A 19345-nucleotide genomic window follows, 5' to 3' on the forward strand; every position below is an offset into this window, starting at 1 on the left:
GGGAACAATAGGTGGAATTTAGCTGTAGGCGGGATGTAATTGCACAAACTGGAGCGTTAACTCGCTCCAGTTCAGAGTTTCACACGCTTTTTGCACCACTGTAAATGACTAGACAAGAGACATGGCAATGGAGAATCAGGTTTGAGATCTTAAAAGACCGCAAGTGGTCAAGACTTTAGTATTACAATACCTCTCATCCAAAAGAGAGCTCAGTTTTTTTCTCATCAGGACTTATGTACTGATCCTTCATATATTGAGACATTTAAATGATGCAGATTAAGGCACTTTCTCTTTAGACCCTCAAATTACACAGGGATATTTCCAAAAGCGCATTAGGGCACCCAACTCCCATTGAAACTAAATGGGAATTGAGCACCAACCTCACATTGGTGCCTTTGAAAATCTTGCCCATTTCAAATACAGGCAGTCCCCGCGTTATGTACAAGATAGGGACTGTAGGTTTGTTCTTAAGTTGAATTTGTATGTAAGTCGGAACTGGTACATATTGTAGGGGAAACTCTAGCCAAACATTTCTCCAGAGCTCAGTTTTATTCTCCCACACCTCACTTCCCTCAGTCCTTTATTCTCAAGCTGAGGTGTCTACTGAGAAAAGCCGCTCCGCATCTCTCTGGTCTGCTGGCGGGAAGCAGCTAGTGTGGGGTTGCCTCACCCCATTTGTAAGTAGGGATCCGATGTAAGTCAGATCCATGTAACCCGGGGACTGCCTGTACTTTGTATAGGATTTTGTTGTTGTAAGGGACAACCCAGTTTCCATAGCTAAAATACCACTCTCCACACATACCTGAGAACGGTGTTAAATTTGGAAAAATGAAACATCCTTATGTCCAGGCTCTTGTTAACTTGCTTATTTGGAGTTTTTTTGTTTATTAAGATTACACCTCCATATATTCTGTTCAATATCTTCTTCAACAATTTAGATGATGGCATAGAGAGTACGTTTACTAAGTTTGCAGATGATACTAAGCTGGGAGGGGTTGCAGCTGCTTTGGAGGACAAGGTCAGAATTCAAAATGATCTGGACAAACTGGAGAAATGGTCTGAGGTAAATAGGATGAAGTTTAATAAGGACAAACACAAAGTACTCCACTTAGGAAGAAACAGTCCGTTTCACACATACAGAATGGGAAGTGACTGTCTAGGAAGGAGTACTGAAGAAAGGGATCTCGGGGTCATAGTGGACACAAGCTAAATATGAGCAACTGTGTGACGATGCTGCAAAAAATGCAAACATGATTCTGGGATGCATAACAGGAGTGTTGTGAGCAAGACACGAGAAGTCATTCTTCTATTCTACTGTGCGCTGATTAGGTCTCAATTGGAGTATTGTGTCCAGTTCTGACCACCACATTTCAAGAAAGATGTGGAGAAATTGGGGCAGGTCCAGAGAAGAGCAACAAGAATGATTAAAGGTCTTGAGAACATGAGCTATGAATGAGGACTGAAAGAATTGGCCTTGTTTAGTTTGGAAAGGAGAAGACTGAGGGGGACATGATAGCAGTTCTCAAGTATCTAAAAGGGTGTCTGTCACAAGGAGGAAGGAAAAAAATTGTTCTCCTTGATCTCTGAGCATAGGACAAAAAGCAATGGGTTTAAGCTGCAGCAACTGAGGTTTAGGTTGGACATTAGGAAAAACTTCCTAACTGTCAGAGTGGTTAAACACTGGAAAAAATTGCCCAGGGCGGTTGTGGCATTTCCATCTCTGAAGATATTTAAGAGCAGGTTAGACAGACATCAATCAGGGATGGTCTAGATCAGTGTTTCTGAAAGTGTTCTACGGAATCACTCTCAGAAACACATTAACTGGCCGTCCCTGTTTGCTTATTTACTGGTGCCATGGCCACGGAGTCTCGTGATTCCCATTGGCTCCATTTTGTCCTTTGCAGCCAAGGGGAGCCGTGGGAAATGGTAGCCCAGCCCATACTACTTCCCGCGGCTCCCCTTGGCTGCAAAGGACGAAATAGAGCCAATGAAAGCCACAAGGCTCCATAGCCATGGTTCCAGTAAATAAACAAACCGGGGCAGCCAGTTCATGTGTTTCTGAGAGTGATTCTATGGAATACTTTCAGAAACACTAGTCTAGACAGTACTGGGTCCTGCCATGAGGGCAGAGGACTGGACTCAATGACCTCTTGAGGTCCCTTCCACTTCTAGTGGTTTTTTTTAATTATTATTCTATGTTGAAGTAAAGAAACATAGCAAACAACACGCTGTATTAGGGAGAAGACTGATCATATCCCAGACATTGCTATATTGCTGCAGACCTGGACGCTTATCTGGGTTTTTTGACCAACTGAACAGAAGGACGATAAATCCTTAGTCAGATGAAAGAATATTTGCTTTAGTTACAATTTAATATATTTGTACCTCTTTTTATTTAGTATATGTTTAATTTAAATCAAATAGCTCGTACCCTTTCGTAAGCACAGAACAAGTCACAGGTAGGACAGTATGTATGACAACAGGGATCATCATAATGGAAAGATACACAACCTTATCCCCTCCTCCTTGTTATGGGCAGATAACCTGTCGTTAATAAGAATGAAAAAAGTGTTCCTCAAAATATGGTTCTACTCTGAAATCTGACCAGGTTATACCTCTGTGGTTTCATAGGTATTCTAGTTCTCCACTCTTTTGAGACCTTAGCAAAGGCAGCATGTAAATGCAAAGTAGTTTATGCTGAGCTCACCTGTCTCTGAGAAGCTGCATGAAGAGGAACCTCCATGCAAAGGATAGACAGTGACTCATATACTACATTGCTGTGAGAGCGAATTGGCAGGCAATGTTAGGAAAGCTGGGGGCAAGATGGTGCTTATTGTCTCCCTCCTCCCCTCAAGCCCTTTGTAGAATCAGTAGGCAAGCTAACAGAGCCTAATGTGGCTTTAATTTTGTCCCACTCTATACCATGCCCTCATGTCCCCTCCCTGTTCATATAAGCGTCTAGAGGGACAGCTGCCAGAGGAGGAAGCAGTGGCCACATAGCTCCATTGGTGCATGCTAGCCAGATTGTGTGCAGGGGGTTGCAGAGCCACTGTGGAGGCATGGCAGGAGACAAGGGATGCTTTATTCATTCTGCAGCAGGCCAACTCCCCTCTATTCAAATCCTCTGGAAGGCACTCTCAGGTTTTTTGACATTCACGTCCGTTATTATTTATCAGCCTGCATGCCCCAATAAAATACCTCTTGCCACAGTCACATCTGGCAATATCAGTCATGTTAGTTTAATCCACTGATGCAAATACAAATGCAAATGGGCTGTTAATCAGAGTGAAATTACCATTAATAGGACTGATAGCAATAGTCTGTGAGACAGCCACTGATCATTGTGTTTCTGCTTCTAGGTCTTTGACAGAGTCCGGGAAGATTGTCCTAACTTCCAGGAGAAGATTAAACCTATTAATTCGGAACTCACCCAGCCAAATCTGGCCATCAGCACCAAGGACTCACAAGAGCTCTTGTCCAGGGTCAATATTGTCTTCCACTGTGCAGCAACAGTTCGCTTTGATGAGCCACTAAAGTATGTTCCTTTATTCTATGCTGTTTTGCTTTGATTAAGCAGAATTTAGCTTTTAACTGGGGTACACGCCATCTGAGAAACTATGCAATGTCTTTTTGTACAATTACAATATTTAATGTTTACATACGTTTTCAAACTCTACGTAAGTTCAGGACTGGATGTACAATTTCAAGAGCTCAAATTAGTGACTATCTAAAATACCATGAATGCCCGACCTTACAAAACACACACACAGACATGTCAAGATAGAAGTACTTTGGCATTGTGTCATGGAGCCCAGGATTAGAATAAAAGCGAGTACTACAAATTGGGATTGTAGTGCAGCCCCAGAACTGGAACAGCAGGAGGGTGCTATGAGTTGGCTCTGCAATATTTTGTCAGAGCTATCTGGAAGGAGAGCGAAATGAATCTAGACTATCTTTGATTCTACAGCTAGTGTTAGTGGTCCTGTGTTTTCATTAAAAGTAACTTGAGAGAAATTATATATTTTTGAAGTAGAATAATTTAAATAGCAAATCACCAGGTGCCTTCACATTTTAAAATATTCACCCAGCTTTGGAAATGTTCTCTTAATTGTAATGAGACATTTTAAAAAGATGGCCAGTAACTGTGTAAAAGTGCTACACAGTCCTCTTTTTTGTTCCAGTAACTTAGATTTCCTTGAGAAGTACATGGTTTTTACATTGTCACATATTAACAAAAGAGTTCCTAGAATAATGGGGTCTGAATTATGGTTAGTACCTTCGAGTCCAACTTTAATAATGATGATGATATGATTGTGGTCATAGATACAGGCCCCAAAAGAGTTTCAATGTCCCTCTCTGAGACATTACATTGATTATGTCTCCTTATCAATCAAATGAGGGGCTTTCCCCCCACTTATTATTACTATAACTATTTTTAGTTAAACACTACAAGGGCCAGGTGGGAATCCCCTCAGAACATTGTATGAATGTGGTATGTATTTTTTGCCTTCCTTTGAAGCAAGGGTGAGTTCCTGCTGTGGGCAAGATAGTGGAATTCGTGGACTGTTGATTCTATATGGCATGATAGATCAAATGTTTTTGTGTTCCAAACACAAAGTTGTTAAGATGAGATTGTAGGTAGAATCGAGAGAATTTTTTTCAGCCAAAACTTTTTTATTAAAAAAAAAAATGGAATTGGCTACTGTGAAAGGTTTTGCAAGTTCATGTTGATTTCTCCAAATTGTTCACATCAAAGGAGGGAAATGCTGAAATATTTTGCTTTTATATTTTTTAAAGTAAATATTATGATTGTTAAATTTGAAATTACTTTTTTATTCAGAATTTCTTTTACTTATATTTTTTAGGTGTTTTTAAAACTTTAAATCAAAATTAAACATTGTATGTTGAGTTGAACAACCTTGTTTTATTTGCTGAACTTTTTTAAAAATAATTTTAATTTCTCCAAAACGATTTTTTCCCCAGAATTGTCAGTGCACTGTTACTCATCTGGCTACACTTTAGACTAGGTAATATGGTGTACTGCATGTAAAATAAATTACTTTAAATGTACTTCTTTGTCCAACAACTATAACTCAGGGTATTTCTGTCCAGCCCAGCTGAATTGAGTTGGAGTTCCTCTTTTTTTTCTCCAAAAAATCTGAAAGCTCCTCCTGCTAATAAGTTTGCTGAAACTGTCCCCATCTTCCCCAGTGTCTCTGCCTCCATGGAGGAGAGCACATTTCCTCTAATATGAAGTCTGCAATCATGCTCAGGTAAGGGGAGATCAGGTATCCATCAGAACTCAAGCAGACAACCACCAGAACACTTTGCACATATTCTTAGTGTTTCAAGGAGGACCTTCACACTGGTACCCTCTTTCCCTACTCCTTTGACAACTCCTCCCCACAACTGATTCACTAGTTTTATTATCTGTAACTTTGGCTTTTTCCAGTATCGTTTCATTGCTCTGTATAGGAGCATTGCTCTGGTATTTATCTGGAATTCCTTGTATGTTGATATAGCTTATGTAATTCAAATCCTGACAATACTAAATGGACCTAAAAAGTCAGTAAGAACAACACTTCATTTTCTTCTGTTTAAATACTTGTATTTACCTTGGGGTGGAATGGTTGTTCAGCAAACATGCCTGCAAAGAGATGTTGTCAGTTTTCGTTTCCATAATAAATTAAAGAGGAACTTTCTTCCCATTCTACTGGACTGGAGGCAAATACCCCTGCATTATAGTTTTTGATAAGAGTTGGAGATATATAATAGACAATTCAAACACTACAGGTTTGAAACTAATTTTGCCTCTTGCATCTCATTTAAACTTCCTCTTCTATCTTCACTGTGGAGATTTGCCTCTGAGGAGTGGTTTGCAGTACTGTATGTGTCATTTTAATACAGTCATTCCCTGTGAATTCCTTTTGTTTGTTTTTCTCTGCCCTTGTCTAGACATGCCCTGCTGCTGAATGTCATGGGCACACAACAGCTCCTGTTGCTGGCCCGGCAGATGCAGAAGCTTGAGGCCTTTATCCACATCTCCACTGCCTATGCAAATTGTAATAGGAGAAATATCGATGAAGTCATCTACCCTCCACCTGTTGAGACCAAGAAGCTCTGCGACTTAGTGGAGTAAGTAGAAACAGACATAGCTTTCCTTTCTAATGCTAGTGTGATGCTACACCTCTGCACAAAACCTGGATTGCTCACAAACCTCCCCCAGACCTGTTATAGCTGCAGTGCTCCGCACACTTCCACAGCAGCTAGCGTGGTGTGATGTGGGTGTGTAATAGAAGAAGGAGACACCAGGAGCTGATAACTTGAATTCCAAATATCTTCAAGAGATCAGCTTTCAAAATACTCTTCGGAGAATAATTCCAATGTGCTTGTATTCCATAATGTTAGCATTTTTGGTCTTCCCCTTCAATCTATTTTTATTTACATTTTCTGGAAATACTAGCAATAGAAACATACCTCTGAGTCTTTATTTGAAGGTCCGTAAAAGTCTCATTGGATTGTCATTTGGATTGACCTTCCAACTGTAGTTTGATTTCATTTTGAATAGGAAATACAATACAATGATGCAGATATATTAATTCTAATATTTCAGCTATTTTTTCCATAGTCTTTCTCTATTGTGGCATGTGATTCTTTATAGTCCATCATGAAGTCAGCTGATGGTGCTTGTTTGTGGTAGTGAGAATGGCACAGTGCTTCTTTCTTCTCTGCATCCCAATGCTCTTGCTCCCTCCATAGGAGCTGTATCTCTTCTGAAAGTGAGCATGATTCACCATTGTATTATCCTATAGTTAGTCAGTGTAACTTCACTTATTTCAGTGGAGTGAATCAGTTTAAACTATTTCAGAAGCAGTTTAAAATGATGACACCTCACTCTAACCCTGTAAGAACCAGGAGCCCAGACTGCCGAGTTCAGCGCTTTCTAGTGGTTCCTTTCCAGTTGCTTTCTCTCTGTGTCCATCTGCAGGGCCAGGTTCATTCTCTATTGAAAATCACAGCTCAGCTGGAGAATTCAGTAAATCTGCAGGAGACCAAAAAGAATGGTTGGATAATTAGAAATAAAAACAAAACTTGCTCACAGGGGTCCCAGAGAAGCCTTCTCCTGAGAAGAACTAAACTTCCCCACAGCTGTATGTTCTGCTATCCTTTTCCTTAGCAAATCATTTTCCATTTGCATATCAGCTCTAATTCTGCCAGCCATTAGCCCAGGTTGCAGGTGTAAGCTTTCTTTTCCCTCTGACTTGTTCAGAGATGGGCATTAACAGTATCTGCTCACCTTTTCTTTTAGGTAAGAACAGAAATTGGCTTTTGCCCTTGAATCCCAGTATGCTAAGAGAAATTGATTTCACTTTCTGAGTACTAACCAGAAAATGTAATGTCAAATATTATTCTGTCTTTGATTTTTCTCTAACAGCCTGGAGTTTTGAATATAGTTCTCCCCAGCCAGCATATGGAGTCAGAATAACTTAAAAATTCCTTTAATTATATCAGTACCTCCTGCCTTCACCACTCACATTGGGGTATGCCAGTTTGCAGAGTTCAATTGTCTGTCACCAGCAAGTGCTGGCTCGGAAAAAAGACCTGAGCAAAGAACAAAATGAGCTTCAGAAGCCAGAAGGAATTTCTGACAATACGTTTGTGTAAATCTGCCTCTAGAGCAGGCTCCAGGTTGCACAGGAAAAGAGAATAATGAGGAAAGCCTCAGAGAGATAGAGGATTTGGTGTTGGTGCTTCACTGTTCTGCTCTGTGTTTGCCTCAGCAGTTTATACAGCTTTCAGTCCTTGGTGGCTGTGTGGTTTGGTTGGTTGGTTGGTGATTTTCTTGTCTCGCACTTTCTCATGGTTGCCTGAACTCTGGCGGCATTCTTGTGAACCTTGTCCTTACACAACATGTTTTCTGTTTTCCATTGCCCACAATGGGATGGAAGCCACTGGCTGCCCTCAGTTAAGATGGCTGCCACTTCCCTGCAGCCTTTGCAGGTGACACAAAATTCCATGTCTATTTGGTAGAGCAGGGGAGCAATGGACAGCTAGCCACAGCATTTTTCTTTGATTTCATAAGGCACCAAAAACAGTGAGCAGAAGCAGTTCCTACATGAGTTAGCATTTCAAAACCTTGAATGTAGGTCACAGAAAATGTAGGGAAGCATAAGGCCATACGGAATTGTCGGTTTGGTGCTTCCATGATGGAAACACTGATTAATTATATCACAGTTGTGAACTCAGAATGACATGAAGGCATATCCAAGATATTGATGTAGTGACAGTGCATGTTAGCTGGGCATTTGACAGTATATTTTAGATGGACGAGTTGCAACATCTGGTAAATTGGCCCTGGTACTCCTTATGGTTTATTCCCATGATGGCTCAATTACATTGGGAAAACAAAAGCAGTGTTATGGGGCAAATACAGATGCATAATCATAGCTATGGCTGAAGGCAAGGTTTCTGTCTTTCACTGAGCCAGCCTAGCATTCATTCACTTCCATAAAATGCCTTTTGGCAGAAGGAAAAGCAAATATAATTCATCTCCTTTAACAAATGGGGAAACCGAGGATAAGAGAGGCTCTACAAAGCTACCTCTGGTATAGAACTCAGGTCTCTCAAATAGCAGGCTCAGCTTATCCACTGAGCCACGCTACCTTGGGGAAAAAAGAGGCCAAACCTTTGTGTTTGGCTAGAGCAAACAAAACACATGAAAATTGGGGAAGGAAGTTGTTTTAGTGTTGGGAGACAGGGGATGTGGATATTTGGGAAGGGCCAAGCATGCAAATAAAGTCATAATGGCACATATTCATATAATAAATACAACTACAATATCATTGAAGTGGATAACTGACATTTTAAACGTTTCTAATCTTGCTAAACTTTTGGTGGAATCAAATTGTACCAACATTGTTCATGCCTAGCTGGGGACGAATAGGGCCAGGTTATGAACTTGCATCATGACTCATCTAGACTAGGGAAATTTGCATCAGTAAACAGTGTTAGTGCAGCACATCTATATCTAGTCTGAAATCCTTGGTCCATTATAGTAAATGTCTAAACTCCCATTGGCTTAAGTGGAGCCAGGATTTTATCCCAGTGGCTCACTGGTGTAGCTAAATTGGTGTAGTTATATAAGTGAAAAAAATCTTACCATAGACAGAGCTTCAGCTGTCTCATTCCCTTGGAGGAATGTGTGCAAACTGGTTGCTGCATCTACCCTTGATTTTGATATGCCAAAGATGATAGTTCCAGGCTTTTAGACTATGAAAGTCCTGTCTCTTTAGCTATATTTGGCTGGGGCAGGACTTCTTCAGCCTGGGCTGTTGGCTGAAAAACTCACTTCAAAGGAGAAAAAATATGTAGCTGAAAATTGTTGCCTGTTTCTACTTAGGAAATATAGGTCAGAATAGCTGATCTGATGGCCCCTTTTGGCTTTAAAATCTATTACCCTAGAAAGGAGTATTAATTCCCTATGTGCCAGATGCCATGGATCTCTGTGGTTGTGTCGTGTATGGTGCTTGCCAGTTATTCCTCCTTTAGCCTAAAAGTATTCTAGTTGTTGATTTCCCTGCTGAAGCTAAGAGTCTTGAAGCTGTAGACAGCAGAGTGCACTGACAAAGTTGTTGTCTTCCTCCTTTCATTCATCTGTTTGTGTTGCTTATGTGAACAGAATTCTTTCCTTTGTTCTTCTAGGTGGATGGATGAATCAATCATTCAAGAGATCACACCCAAGCTGATTGGGGACTGGCCCAACACATATACCTACACCAAAGCCTTGGCAGAGTACCTGGTCCAGCAACAGAAAGAGCACTTCAACATTGCCATCATCAGGCCATCCATCGTGGGAGCCAGCTGGCATGAGCCTTTTCCAGTAAGCCTGATTACCCTTCTGTTAACAGTTTCCCACTGAGTGCTCTCCAGATCCAGCTGAGGCTCCTGCTCTGCATCCAGCCTTACTGCCTAGGGGCAACCCTTGTTACAAAGATGCCTGCTGGTCATCTTAGATGCGGTTCTTCAAAGTCCCCAGGGAGGACAGTGGGAGATGGGATTGGGCAGCATGTGGTGCAGAACGTCATGACTCAATCAATGTCTCCGGAAAAAGATTCACATCTGTATGTTGAAAGGGGCAATTAAAAAAAACAAACAAATAAATTGGATTTAATGTTGGTGGGAAATGCTGGACTTGCCATTCTGGAGAGGGAGGTCTCACTTTCAGAGGGCTTCTCCCCACTGCGATGCTAATGTACCTCAGCACAAGGTGGGGGAACACTCCTCAGGCTCACAGGATAAGTTTGGCTTCCTGCACGTTCAATCCCTGACCTTTATACTGAGCAGTCTACTAGCAATGCCAGGTAGGGCCAGTTGTAAGGGGTTTTTTGAAACAGGGTCTAAATATCTTTCTGATGACATAAAATGGCATTCTGCAACTCACAGATGCGCATTTATAGGAAATGTTGAAATATTAGGCATATCACACATGCAACTGAATGCAGCTACATTTATATAGTGGAAAAAATATTTTAGGCCAAGTATAGCATTGGCATTAGCAGGTGCAACATGTCCTAGGCTTGTACTTGGTCATATAGGTGATTTAGTCACCTTTACATCTCTTGGGCTGCGTCTAGACTGGCAAGTTTTTCCGCAAAAGCAGAAAAACTTGACAGCTGTCTACACTGGCCGCTTGAATTCCCGCAAGAACACTGACTTCCTACTGTCTGAAATCAGTGCTTCTTGCGGAAATATTATGCTGCTCCTGTTCGGGCAAAAGTCCCTTTTGCGCAAAAGGGCCAGTGTAGAAAGCTCAGATATGTTTTGCGCAAAAAAGCCCCGATCGCGAAAATGGCGATCAGGGCTTTTTTGCACAAAAACGCGTCTAGATTGGCACGGACGCTTTTCCACAAAAAGTGCTTTGCGGAAAAGCGTCCGTGCCAATCTAGACACTCTTTTCCGCAAATGCTTTTAATGGAAAACTTTTCCGTTAAAAGCATTTGCGGAAAATCATGCCAGTCTAGACATAGCCCCACTGTCTGAGTGGCATCAAGCAAAGTTCAGACACCACCTTGGATCTGGGCCAAAATGCCCATCTTGGAAGGTCAAAGTGGGGCATTAACATTAACTTCCCCCAAGATGTGACTTTCCTTACTGCAACAGAGTGCTGTTCAATATTATTCTTTCCTGTCCTTTGAACACCTCAGAAAATCAAATAAATTGCCTGCAATCTGACCCTTACACAGGCAAGCCACTCTGATCTTTATAAGCAGAGGTGTGAAACTCTGTGGATATCTACTTTATATCCATGAGTATCTGCATCCGTAGATATTGATGCAGATATCTGTGGCTCATTTTTGTGGATATGGATACAAATTTTGCATCTAGAACCCCGCAAATTTGTGGATATTTACTTTATATCCACAGGTGTCCGAATCTGTGGATGGGGAGGGGGATATCCAGGGATCATTTTTGCAGATGCAGATACCAATTTTGTATCCACTCAGGGTACTAATTATAAGCATGGGATGACTGCATAAATACTGAGATTACATGGAATTTGGAAAATCAGATTTGGGGGACAGTCAAATTATCACTCTAAAGTGGTGATCTTTAAAACAAAGACTGTATCACAAATTGCAAACTAAACTGTCTATTTAACATGTATCCTTTATTTAAAATCAGTACTTTATGCTATTGCTTCCTGGCATTTGTCCCAGCTAAACTGGCATCCTTTTTAATTAAATGACTTCATCCACACCACAGCACTGTAACCCTTTTGAAAGACTGTATGAGCTAAATACTGTTTAAAGAAATAATAAAAAATGCCGTTTCCCATTTTTGTAGGGTTGGATTGACAACTTCAATGGAGCAAGCGGAATGATTATTGCGGTATGTATAGTTACAACTTCAAAAAAAATCCTTTGATCAATAATTGTTGTGCAGAAAATGCTGTAGATAGTATTTTATAGAGTCTAATAGACACACATAACGCACAGTTTTGTGAGCAGATGCTTTCAGCCCCTGATAGCTTTGTCTGTTCATACTGACAACAAAAACTACCTTAAAAACATTAAGGTTGCATGGTCACACACTGAAAAGTTAGGAAATAAAAGAATGTTACCTGTGCAAGCTCATTTTGTCTCCCTTCTCCTGTATCTGTATGATGAAACAGTTTTTTTTGACAAGGTCCTGGACTCCTACCTAAAGTGCACTGGGAGCATAGTCTCCCTGATTTGAGTTCTGGTACCTAGTGCAGCAGTGGCAGCCAGGATGAAGCATATGCAGAGCTCTGAGGGGATACCACATGCTTATCCTGTCATCATGTAGGATCTGTGTATGCATGGAACATGCTTGCTGCAGATGGAATATTGGGAGAATCTAGCTGGCAGCTTCTATCAAACCTCTACTGATTTGGAGCAGAGACTTATACGTTGGTCAAAGTCGTACAAATTTTCAAGGGGCTGGCAAAAGGCAGATTCCCGAGGGTAGGCCACCTCCTGCCAAATGTCTAAGTCCTTGCTCCAAATCATGGGGGCATGAGAGCTTCTCAATGAAATGGTGGATAGAATTTTTTAAGGTGGGCAAAACAATGTGTTTTTTTTCTTTCTTAAACTCAGAAATGACTAAATCATTTCTGCTGAATGTTTCCAAGGAGTTTTAGCCCGAGACAGATACCTGGCTTGGAAAACATCAGTCAAAACAGTTCAAATCTGCCACAGTTATAAGTGAGTGAAAATAGTGCCATAAAATAGAAATCTTAATGACGACACATGCCATTTCAAGGACCACCTGTATGTGCTTCATTTGGAAGCACTCAGTTCTAGGCAAAGACATAGGTTCACTTATTCCCAGAAAACATGTGCAATGTGGTGGTTCTTATACTGTTTCTCATTATATGTGGATTTGTCACATATATCACAATGAAGTGTACTTGATCTACAAACTAAAACAGTGGGTCTGATTCTCCACTGTGTTCCTTGGCAATCATTTTTACGTGTGCAAAGTGCAAGGAAATAGTGTGTAAAAGATGTACCAAATTAGAATTCTTCAGTCACACCAGTGATAACATTTTATACTCAACTTCTGTTCACGTGACAAAGGCATAAGTGCAGGATAATGGAACAAAGTGCAAGATAATGGACAATAAAAACCTGGTGTTCCTTAAAGAATTACCTTGCAGAAAGATGCTATAAAAATAAATCAATAATAATATGAAAAGCATTATCCTTTTCCATGCCATTTCCCTTTGGTTTGATTTTTGTTTTAAAGTAAAACTTGCACTACCCCCCCAGCCATAAGAATGGCCATACAGGATCAAACGAATGGTCCATCTAGTTCAGTATCCTGTCTTCTCACAGTGCCAGATGCTTCAGAGGGAATGAACAGAACAGGACAATTTGAATGATACATCCATTTCCTGTCACCTAGTCCTAGCTTCTAGCAGTTGGAGGTTTTAAGGACACATAGGGTACGTCTAAACTACATGCCTCTGTCGGCAGAGGCATGTAGATTTGTTTGTTCAGCAAAGGCAAATGAAGCCGCAATTTAAATGATCGCGGCTTCATTTACATTTACATGGCTGCCGCGCTGAGCCGACAAACAGCTGATCAGCTGTTTGTTGGCTCGTGCACTAGTCTGGACGTTCCCCCTGTCAACATCAAAGCCCTTTGTCGGCAGCCCCGGTAAACCTCATTCCACGAGGCATAACGGGGCTGCCGACAAAGGGCTTTGATGTCGACAGGGGGAACGTCCAGACTAGCGCGCGAGCCGACAAACAGCTGATCAGCTGTTTGTCGGCTCAGAGCGGCAGCCATGTAAACGTAAATGAAGCAGCGATCATTTAAATCGCGGTTTCATTTGCCTTTGCTGATCTGTCTAATCTACATGCCTCTGCCGACAGAGGCATGTAGTCTAGACACAGCCTTAGGGCATGGGCCTAACCACCTTGACTAATGGACACTGATGGGCATGTTCTCCAGGAACTTTTTTTTCCCTTTTGCCCTGTGATTGTGCATTCTGTGAAGAATGCCCCCCCCCCCTTTTTTTTTTTTTGCTGTAAGTCTATGGCCTGTTAATTTCACTGGGTGACCCCTAGTTCTTGTGTTTTATGTGAAGGGGTACATAACACTTTCCTATTCACTTTCTCCACAACATTTCTGATTTTATAGACCTCTGTCCTATTTCTCTCACTTCTCTTTTCAAAGATGAGCTGTTTCAGTCTCTTCACACACAGAAACCATTCCAAACCCCTCCCCATTTTTGTTGCCTTCCTCTCTACCTTTTCCAATTCTAACATATCTTATGTAGAAGGAGCAGCCAGAACTTCATACAATGCTCAAGGATGGCATTCATGGATTTACAGTGACATTATGATATTTTCTGTTTTACAATCTATCCCTTTCCTAATGGTTTCTAATTCTTTTAGATTTTTTTTCCTTCTACTGTACAATGAGCAGATAGATGTTTTCGGAGAACTATCCTTCAGGAACGCTAATAACTCTTTCTTGAATGGTAACAGCTTACAGGCAGTCCCCGACTTACGCGGATCCGACTTATGTCGGATCCGCACTTACGAACGGAGCTTTCTCGCCCCGGAAGTCGGGGCGAGAAAGCCCCGTTCGTAAGCTGCTCCGGTGCCCCTGGTCTGCTGGAGACCGTCTCCAGCAGACCAGGGGCACCGGGCGGGTTCCCGCGCTTCTGAGGCTTTGCCAGACCAAAGCCTCAGAAGCGCGGGCACCGCTGCTGCTGCCCCTTGAAACCCGGTGCCTGTGGTCTGCTGGGGACGGTCCCCAGCAGATCACAGGCCCCCGGACTGAAGCCGCAGCCGCGGGGGGGTCCCGCGCCTCTGAGGCTTTGCCAGAGCAAAGCCTCAGAGGCGCGGGGAACCGCCGCTGCTGCCGCTTTGATTGAAGCGGCAGCAGCGGCGGTTCCCCGCGCCTCTGAGGCTTTGCTCTGGCAAAGCCTCAGAGGCGCGGGACCCCCCCGGCGGCTGCGGCTTCAGTCAGGGTGCCTGTGGTCTGCTGGGGACCATCCCCAGCAGACCACAGGCACCCAGACTGAAGCCACAGCCGTGGCGGGGTCCCTCGCCTCTGCGGCTTTGCTCAGAGGCGCGGCACCCCGCTGCCGCTGCGGCTCTGCTCCCCGTGTCCCTGGTCTGCTGAGGGGGGGGGGCGCCCAGCTAGTGTGCCCCCCCCCCAGCAGACCAGGCTTTTGTCTTGGACTCTGGGGCAGAGCAGCTGGGGCGCTGCCGATTGGTCCTGCAGCGCCCGTGGGCACTACTGGACCAACCCGGCAGCACCCCAGCTGCTCTGCCCCAGGTCCTGATTCAGCCACTGCTGGTCAGTTTCAGCAGCGGCTGAATCAGGACGTCTGGGGCAGAGCAGATGGGGTGCTGCTGGGTTGGTCCAGTAGCACCCCAGCTGCTCTGCCCCAGGCGTCCCCAAGTCAGCTTCTGCTGAAACTGACCAGCGCTGACTACAGGAAGCCCCAGGCAGAGTTGCTCTGCCCCGGGCTTCCTGGAATCAGCTGCTGATCAGTTTCAGCAGGAGCTGACTTGGGGACACCTGGGGTTCTTAAGTTGAATCTGTATGTAAGTCAGAACTGGTGTCCAGATTCAGCGGCTGAATCTGGATGCCAGTTCCGACTTACATACAGATTCAACTTAAGAACAAACCTACAGTCCCTATCTTGTACGTAACCCGGGGACTGCCTGTACTCTGAGAAGATAGTGTTATTTGGATGAACTTAAAAAACAACAAATAGTCTGGTAGCACTTTAAAGACTAACAAAACAAGAAGATGGTACCATGAGCTTTCGTGGACACAGCCTACCAGACTATTTGTTGTTGTTTAAGTTTATCCTGTACAGACTAACTCAGCTACCCCTGGAATTTATTTGGATGACACTGTTGTGACTGGTGGAAGTGATGAACAACAGATGGGAACCCTGAAAAGGATGGCTCATGTGGAATTTGTTGTGTGCACAAAGGTCTTAGAAGAGCTCTCTATAGGTCACCTAGGGATGATAAAAATGATGGCACTTGCCAGAAGTTTTGCATGGTGTCCAGGCCATTGAACAGCAAATCGAGCAGCTTGCTAAGGAAAGTTTGGACTGCCAATAGGTACAACACATGCCTACACCAGCATCATTATCTGCCCTAGAATGACCATAAGTCTCCTGGCAATGTCTGCATATTGGCTGTGCTGGACCATTTAAGAATGGTGTATTCAGTGGTCGTGCATGCCCACTTCAAATGGCCAGATGAGTTTTGCACAAAAGCCATCACAGCTGGACAGACAATAGAAAAACTTTGAAATCTGTTTGCAAGAACTGGTCTGCTGGAACAAATTGTGAGTGACAGTGGTCCTGGGTTTTGCTCAATAGAATGTTGGTAGTTCATGAAGAAAAATGGTACTAAACATGTCACTTTAATACCATGCCAGCCAGCCACAAAGGTTTGGTTGAAAGGTTTCTACAGAAGTTTAAGAAAGCCATGCGATCTATGGCAGCTGAAAAGGGGTCATTTGAGCAGAGCATGCTTCTTGCTAGCACATAGAAATATGATAAATTTCGTGACAAACGAAAAACCTGAAATGCTGTTTATGGGCAGAAATCTTAGGTCATAGTAGGACTTACTAATACCAAATCTACTCTACAAGTCAGAGTTTGTCCAACAAGTCAAGCTATGGTGAGAGAGACCAGTGCACCTTATCAAATACACATGGGTCAAATGGTGGCTGCATGAATTTCGGGGAACCCGTATGTGGCTTCTGGCAGTTATAACACAAATGGGTTCTTTGCCCTCTATAGTTCGAGTGGCATGCAGTACAATTTGGTTCCACCCATGTTGGCCAAGAGCAAGATTCAGTGATGAGTCTGTTGCTGACAAACAGCAAAATTTGGGGAGTTGCCAGTTATTCTGATATCAGTGCCCTAACTTGAAGCAGCAACCAATAATGCGATACTGGCAAGCATCTGTGCTGAATAACCAGCATCATCTTAGCGAACATCCGGATCAGAAATGGCTGCAGACACATCGCTTCCTAGGAAAAGTGTTCAAAATATTGGCAAAGTGTTCAAAATATTGGCAAAGACACCGTCCAGAAAGAAGACATAAGCCCCCTTTAAAGATTTCATTTATAACTGGACCTCTGATTGTTCCTCCACAAGTAATTCTGAAGGTTTCTGTCCATTTCAGGGGGTAGGACCAGAAATGAGTTCACAGTGCAGGAGGGGACTCTGCTCAGGGGCAGAGGGTTGCAGAGTGAGGGAAGGGTTATGGGTGCTGGCTCTGGAGTGGGACTGGGTATGAGAGGCTGTCTAGGGATGTTAGCATGTAATTGAATAGTCATGTAACTGCATGAAACTGTAGCGGTTACACAATTATTTGACAGTCCCCGGAGGCAGCAGCCCCTGTCCATGGGGGGTCCAAGTTCTCCATGGACAGAGGCTGCTCCACACCAGCAGCCCCTGTCCGTGGGGGGGTCCAAGCTCTCTGCAGACAGAGGCTGGATCATTTATCTGCACAAATGAGTATGTTTCTATTTAATATTCATAAACAGTGGGGGTGTAGAGCATTTTCCTTTGCCTAGAATTGTTCCTGTTGCAGTGCAGACCAGCTTTGTTTCGTCTGTTGATTTTGCAGGTTCTCTGAAAGGAATCGCATTTCTGCTAAACTATAACTGGAGAATTATCTCTTGGTATAGCACAGCCTTCCTTCCCCCCTGCAAAGCTGTGATTAACTGCTGGGGGGAATAACTCTGCTTTTGGTGTGTGCCCTGAATAGTGATTGGGCCCCGAGCTTTTCAGCTGGGATACTGCCTAAAAATGTCAGACTCACAGGCAAGAGACCTCAGCTGAAGTGCCTTTTATTATACCAAAGGGAAAATGTCAACAATCTGATACAAAAAATAGGCCATGCCTTATACAGAAATAGTGTACCTAATATAACGAACCAAATGTGGTGCTGTATTCAATTAGTTTGAGTTCATTGCATATTAACATTTATATATTACAGATCTACTTCAAATGTATATGGCAATCAATGTGAGCACACGGTATGGCTACGTCTACACTGGCATGATTTTCCGAAAATGCTTTTAATGGAAAAGTTTTCCTTTAAAAGCATTTTCAGAAAAGGGCGTCTAAATTGGCAGGATACTTTTCCGCAAAAGCACAATCTAGACGCGCTTTTCCACAAGAAAGCCCCGATCACCATTTTCGCGATTGGGGCTTTTTTGCGGAAAACAGTACTGTGCTGTTTACACTGGCCCTTTTGCGCAAAAGTCTTTCGGAAAAAACGGGAGCAGCATAGTATTTCCGGAAAAGCACTGGCGATCTTACATGAGATCGTCAGTGCTTTTCCAGAAATTCAAGCGGCCAGTGTAGACAGCTGGCAAGTTTTTTCTGCAAAATCATCTGATTTTGCGGAAAAACTTGCCAGTCTAGACACAGCCTATATGTTTATAACATGTTATAACTACCATAACAAGTTAACAGACATGTATCAGCCTCTCTCTTCTAGTGGGTTCAAGTAGCAATTTGGAGCACAGGTGAAAGTGAGTGTGTCTACCAGTATGTGATCAACAGTTGCTTGCATCCCAAAATTCAGACTGCAACATTACTGCCTGTTCCTTCTGAAGAGAGTACTAATGCTGTATCAACACTTCATGCTTCTTTGGGAGGAATGGCACGTACGCCCCTGGGTAGCTCTCCAGCCCAGGGATTGGTTAGCTGGAGAGGCATGGCTTAGGCAAGTAAAGTAGAGGCATGCCTCAAAGGTGTGGGTAAGTACTTGAGAATGTACCTTACACTACTTGTGACTCGCCCAAGTTGTTTGTCTTTGTCTGCTGTTTGTAGCAGTTAAGTGTCCTGCTGCCTCCCAGCCGCAGAAGATTTTCCCTGCTGCAGGAAAAGACCTCTGCCATCTCCTTACTGCAGTGAAAGACTCCAGTGATGAGGGAAAGTTCTGGCAGAGGGGAGGCGGTAGAAAAAGGCCCAGCCTTTCCTTACTGCAGTGAAAGGCTCTTGCAGTAAAGATAAGCTAAACCCTTCCTCCAATGCCTTCCCTCTGCCAGAAACCTTTCACTGACGTATGTAACTGCACACCACAGAATGGACAGGGTGCACTTTTCACGGTGGTGTATAGGAACACTTGCTTTCCATGCTGTTGCCAATGGCCTGAAGCCTAGAAATGGGATAGCAAAAAGTGATGTTGTAAGTTAGGACTGAAGTGTTCTGGCGGAGTTGTTTTGTAGCCCATGACTAAAACAACAGAAGATTGCTGGAGGATGTGATTTGAGATGCATTGTCAGAGCTGGGTGGGGAAGCTTACATGTTTATTCTT

At 43.1% G+C, this 19345-nt stretch overlaps 1 protein-coding gene across 5 annotated transcripts in view; it reads left to right on the forward strand.

Moving 5' to 3' along the window:
• FAR2 (fatty acyl-CoA reductase 2) overlaps positions 1 to 19345 on the forward strand; it is a 239459-nt gene that overhangs the window by 182716 nt on the left and 37398 nt on the right. For all 5 annotated transcript variants that reach the window (XM_075901421.2, XM_075901403.2, XM_075901429.2 and 2 more), the window contains exons 3-6: positions 3360 to 3535; positions 5956 to 6135; positions 9703 to 9880; positions 11845 to 11889. In XM_075901421.2, the coding sequence (XP_075757536.1) occupies positions 3360 to 3535; positions 5956 to 6135; positions 9703 to 9880; positions 11845 to 11889 (579 nt within the window). The remainder of the gene's footprint in view (positions 1 to 3359; positions 3536 to 5955; positions 6136 to 9702; positions 9881 to 11844; positions 11890 to 19345) is intronic.

Source organism: Pelodiscus sinensis, chromosome 1, assembly GCF_052426305.1.
Source record: "Pelodiscus sinensis isolate ZL-2025 chromosome 1, ASM5242630v1, whole genome shotgun sequence".
NCBI lineage: Eukaryota > Metazoa > Chordata > Testudines > Trionychidae > Pelodiscus > Pelodiscus sinensis.